The 6000-nt window shown below is 42.5% G+C and overlaps 1 protein-coding gene across 1 annotated transcript in view; it reads right to left on the bottom strand.

Annotated features, from left to right (window-relative positions):
* Positions 1-1032: 1032 nt before the first annotated feature.
* Positions 1033-6000, bottom strand: part of RIMS1 (regulating synaptic membrane exocytosis 1) — a 239085-nt gene continuing 234117 nt past the window's right edge. Inside the window, 2 exon segments of the mRNA XM_033143233.1 lie at positions 1033-3379; positions 4007-4146. Of these exon segments, the coding sequence (XP_032999124.1) occupies positions 3161-3379; positions 4007-4146 (359 nt within the window). The 3' untranslated portion in view covers positions 1033-3160.

Raw genomic sequence — 6000 nt, 5'->3', positions numbered from 1 at the left:
TGTGTGTGTGTATGTGCACATCCATGTGGCGGGGGGGGGGGCAGGAGCTGTCTTGCAATTGCAGAGAAATCTCAGCAAGCAGTCTGTGAGCCTCTCCAGCCTCTCCTCATTATGTGAGTGGGAGAGGAGTGGCCAACACATGGCGGGAAGGGCAGACAGAGATAGAGCGCAGAGTCATAAAAAGGTGGCATAGGGAATTCGCCAAGTACTTCTGATAGTGCAAGGATTTTCATTTGCACAAAGGAGCTGCCCTTTCCCCTATACTTCCTGTGCACCCCCACGCCCTCCCGAAATTTGTTCCAGATGGTTGGGTGAACTCCCAGAACAGATTTCGGGGGGAAGAGGACAGGGAGGGGAAGTTCCACTGTGCAGCCTTGAGCTAATGGAACTACTTTGCCTATAGATGCAAAGACTGCAATGTGTGGAAGCCTGGTTTCCTATGTATTATATCTGTAGGAAGCCTTGTAGTATGGTCATCTTGCACAGGTGGCTTGGCTAGCATATGGGTCTTGAGGCACCGCCTCACTCTTCTGCCCTGTTCTCCCTTGGAATGGAGTCCCAGGCTGGGTAATCTGGACACAAAAGTTGAGCTTTTTTTTTTTTTTTTTAGGAAATTCACCAAAAAATCAACACTTCCGGCATGGGTTGCCCTATGCCTAGGTTTCCCCAGACATTTCTACCAATTTTTGGAAATTCCGCCCGGACGCTATTTCTGACTGATGAATCCCAGATACGTCCGGGAAATTCTGGACGTATGGCAGCCGTAATTACCAAGAAAGAGGCCACATTTAAATTTGTTTGTGCTAATTTATATTAATAGACTATGCAAATTTATAATTTAAACATTGTGGAGACAACTGTGACTCAGTGAGCTGTGTACCTGCTCATTCTGCTGTCCAAGTGCTGAACGCTGATAGGCAATTTCAAGACCCCACCCTTCTCACGGTTCTTTATTTTAGCACAGAACAGTCGTCTGTGAAGATGGGCACAGGCAACTTTCACACAAAACTGAACACAAAACAGCCACTACACTGAACATGTAAAGGAAATTTTATTAAACATGTCTACATAACATGAGTTGGAAGTTCATCTTAAAAGCACAGGGGAATGTTAAGACAAGTGGTCAAACTAGAAAGGTACTACCGAATTATAATTAAGTTTGTTTATTTATTTGGCCACTAAAAGACAGAACAGAATCTAGTAGTGCACCAGTGCTTCAGTTCTTCCTGCTCAGCAGGTCGAGCAGTAACCAATCTATGCTCCATGGAAACATGGGCAGAATAGTTCTGGCAATGTTTAAATAATCATCATCATAATAAATAGTTCACTTGGTGCAGGCAGTTATGTCTATGAAGGAAAACCTAATTGTGTACACAGTTTCTACATGTGTTACAGCCCCACAGTAGGAATCTACACCAAAATATTTATTAGAAGGAATTTGGTCCGTACTACGTCACGTTTTCCATAGGGTAAAAAATAAAGTCCATCTATAGACATTTAGCACCAAACTGACAGTCAGCCTGGCTAAAACCTGCAAAATGTCTATAAGAAAAAATGGATGGCTTAGATTTCTTGGTTACTTCATTAGAGTAATTACGAGCAAACTGTACAAGTACATGCAACACACAACCTGGTCTATGTGGAACTAACATACATTATTAAATAATCTCTTTTTGATTGTTTCTTTTTTTCTCTCTGTTTTCTTTTCCTTTTTTCTGTTTTTCTTTTCTTTTTATTACAAAAAACCCAAAAAAAAAACGTGCATGCAGCTTTGAACAGTTCCAAATCATGCTGCTCTATTTTGTGAGATCACAAAATCAATGGCCCAAAAAAGGAGAGAACTTCTCAATGCACCTGCACATCCCGCAGCTTTTTAGCACATTTTACAGAAAAAACACAAGGTGGGGGGGGGGTTTCCAAGACCAAGATAAAACCCAAATGAACATTGTTGTTGTTTTTTAACTGTACCTCCCCCCTGCAAACCCCCCAAAAGAAAGATATCTTTGTTTAAAAAAAGTCAAGCATTGTGCTTGCATCAGTCTCAAAGAAATGTAAACTGAAATTCGATAAAAACATTAGTTAAGTGCAGAGTATCTCAACTGGAATTTCCAGTGGGAAAACTAACAACTCAGACCATGCTCTAACCAGGGCAGACAAGTGTATCAAAAGTGACACATGTTATCAGAGAAGCCTGGATACAGCTGAAAAGTGTCAGATGCTCAACTCAATTCCTGGTCGACGTTTGGGAAGTTACACACTAGAACAGAAAGACTTTCCTCATCGGGTCCAGTAAGACGACCGCTTTACAAACATAATTGTCAATGTCAAAATGAAAAAGCTGCTTTTTTTATCAAGTCTTCAGCAATAGTTGCAGATGCAAATTTCCTTCATGCTAAGTATTAATGAAACATACAAAAACCATGATGTATAATGCAAATATATTCACTTCCCCACCGCCCCTCACGATGAAAAATTATGATAAACTCCTTAATAACAATAACATTAATAAAGCAAAACTGAACTAAAAGTCGGTTGGTTTTATTCTGGTTCTCCACACGTGTTAAGACGGTGGACAACCAGAATGAAAGGATAGTGGGGTTTTTGTTGGCATCGTACGATAACTCTGGAAGGTGAACACTTTTAGAGATGCTTACAGAGATGTGCTTCAGCCCTTTTTGGTTTGGTTTAGAAAAAGAAAGGAAGGGTCTCTGTTAGCATCATGAAGACTTTTACAAAACTGGCAGGATAAATAACACAGCAAAACCAAGTGGAAATAACATATACAGAAAGAGAGCAAGGAGTTAACACTGTTTGTGGTTTCTGGGGGTGTGGGAATGGGAATTGTGGAAAGAACAAGCGGTTCCAGTTCAGTCTTAAAGGTCCCTCTTCGTTATAATTATCATAAACCTCAGGGACATTTTGCTAGATGGATCGACTGTATTTTCATACATTGATTTGTTCAGTAAATTGAAGCCAACCTCATAACAAACAGACATATTTTGTTTTTGGATAAACTACTACAGGCAAAACTGAAGTGATGATTGTCTCTTTTCAAAATAAATAAATAAATGCTCCTCATTGTTGTAAATAGCTTTCCCCCCTCCCATTGGTGATCCTGGGTGATAATGACTTTGTTGGAGAGCACCTGCTGTTGCGTCTACTAAGATCGAATGCAGGGAGGCCCAGTTGAGCTTTCCAGAGATGACTGGGAAGCCCTGCGAGTCAGAGGAGTCAACGTTGGGTCCACCAGAGAAGAAGGTGGAAATAATTTATACCAGCCTATTACCACACTGGACAAATCAAGTTCTTCCAGCAGGATCTGTGCTACTCCCATGAAACATTTGTGATCCATTCGGCCGTAGTCTCCCCAGACTATCACCTGCAAGTAAAGACAACAAACAAAATCAATTTACACCCAAATAAATGAACTTGTTGCATGCTCTCCAGTTCCAGGTAGTGAGAAGTTCCAGGGGCAGCACTACCATGTTAGGTTTCATTTGGATTGGTGAGCGCTAGAGACTCACATTATCATTGTGATGGTTTCTGTATTTACACATATACAGGCAGCCCACAGTAAGAGCAACTGCACTCCTTTAAACTGAAGGCATCGTTGCTAATCCCGCATCTCGTCCCCAAACAAACCTTCAGCGATGCCACAGCTTCAGCCAACTCATAATACCGTTTGCCTCTGTTTCTGCTCTCCTTAGCTGGAGGTGTGTCCCCCAAGTTCCAATGGGTTTCACATTCCAAAAGCTGGAGAGAGATTGCTAGCATTCAAGAGAAAAATCTCATGTCACTGATGAAACTTCAGCTGATCATCCCAGGGTATTAACATTTGTGGAAAAGGGTATATTTTTCAGAGGGGAAATAGGAGGCAGTTGGTAATATTATTGCAGGAGACGGTAAACTGAACAAAATCCTGGCTATGTCAGAGCATTTGAATTTCAGTTGCTTTCATACTATGGATGTTAATCAGAGGCTGAAATCAGCTGAAATAATTACTGACCTGAAGGACTTTGCCATGTGGACTTTCCTCAAAAACCAGTGTCTGTTGGTATAAAGGATCAAGGGTTTTCCTTGCAATCCTTGTCTTCTTCTTGGCTACACAAGCCCCATTTTCCAACAGATAAACTTTGACATATGGCGCTGTGAAGTACAAGTAATATTGGTTTTTAATCATTTAAACTAGTAAGAAAAGCATAAATAAAAAAAACCCTGAAAGAAACATTACTGGTTTTTCTTTTAATAGCAAACAGAAGGGTGAGGGAAATGAAGAGAGGGACATCTTTCTGGGGGGGGTGGTGGAGCAGAACGCCATTCCCCCCCTTCTTGTTATGATTTATAAATGCACAGGAACCCTTCCCTGTGCCATAACCCAGGGATGACTACAGAAACTTTATTGGTAGAAGTTGCCCATTCCTGATTTGTTGGAAATGCACAGTACTTAAAACAACAACACCACAATAAAAAATTGCAACTATTTATAGAAGAAGGAATATGTAGGTGAAGGTCTTCTTATGGGTGTTTATTGCGTTAGCACAGAAGAACTGAGCTGAAAAAATGAAATGTTTTCCCCAGAGAGGTGGCTGAAAATAGTAGTTTTCATTATCCCAGTGGTTCTGTTAGAGTTTTTGTGCTCCAAGCTAGGAAAATTACAACTTATTGACTTGTCTAAAGTACCACTGCACCAACTAAGAAACTATTTTTTTGTTTGCTTTCTTTTAGTCCTGCAAACTTCTTAGTGATGATACAGAGTCCAAAGACTTTACTGTAGTCACAATGCAATGTGAATTCTTTGTAATCTGCTCCTGCTTTCAGTTTCAAAGGCTTAAATACCTAAAATCACTGTTTGTTTGTTTGTTTTTTAAAAAAAATTGCATACATAAGAGAGTTTAAAAATGTCATGTGTAAAACTGATTTCAAATCTAATACAGATACCAACTGGATGAAACAGTGGCGGAGGAAGCCGTTTGGGCTCCTGGGGCGGTGGGCCCAGGGGTGGGGCGAGCCGCCCATAGGGGTGGGGCACACCGCGGGACCTCCAGCGTCTGCCTGCCTCCTCCCACTCAGCCGCCCTACAGCTGGGGGGTGAGGCAGCAGGCGGATGATTTGGGCAGTGCAGAGCCTGCGTGTGCCCAAGCCACTGCTTCTGTCCGTGGTGAGTGCCGCCCAGCATCTTGTCACCCCCCTCAGTGGTGACACCCAGGGCGGCCAAAACCCACCGCACCCCCCTTCCTCCGCCCCTGGGATGAAAACCTGCAAATAGAAGGTTTGTTGAAAGTGGAATGTCTACAACAGGAGCCAAAAAGACAAGAGAGATGGTGCCTGACTGGTATGCAATGGGAAGGAATTCAAAAGGGAAAACTAAAGGCCTGATTCTGGCATTGTATGGAATGCACCTCCTGAAATGTTGGTATCTGTGGGATGCCCTCTCCTGAAAAGCTGGTCATATAAGGAATGAGATACTCTTGTAGGTATTCAGACCCCAAGCTGTAAACAACTTTATAAACCAGTACTGGCACCCTGAATTAATCCCAGTAGCTAATAGGCAGCCAGAGTAATTCTTTCAGCAGTGGTGATGGCAATATTCTGCCACAGTGAGCAGTTCAGCCACTGCATTTTGCATTCGCTGAAACTTCCTGGTCAACCTCAACGGCAGTCCCACATAGAGCGTATTGTACCAATTAAATCTGAAGGTTACGAGTATGTAGACGACAGTGGCCAGGCTATTCAGGTCATAGCTGTCAATGCTGGTAGAAGGCCCCTAAGTGACAAGAGAGGAATCCAGGGCCACCCACTGGACCAGAGCTTTCCAAACTTTTCATGTTGGTGACACACATTTTAGACATGCATCATGTCACGACACAGGAATTCAGTTTTACTAGTAAACCAGAGGTTAAACTAACCCCTTTCCAGCCCTGGGAGGAGAGCGTGGACATTCGTGTGACACGCCGACACACTAACGTCTCTCAGCACAGACTTTGGAAAGCTCTGCACTAG

Source organism: Lacerta agilis, chromosome 3, assembly GCF_009819535.1.
Source record: "Lacerta agilis isolate rLacAgi1 chromosome 3, rLacAgi1.pri, whole genome shotgun sequence".
Classification (NCBI taxonomy): domain Eukaryota; kingdom Metazoa; phylum Chordata; class Lepidosauria; order Squamata; family Lacertidae; genus Lacerta; species Lacerta agilis.
Note: the sequence above shows the minus strand (reverse complement) of the source record. Positions and strands in the feature narration are given on the sequence as shown.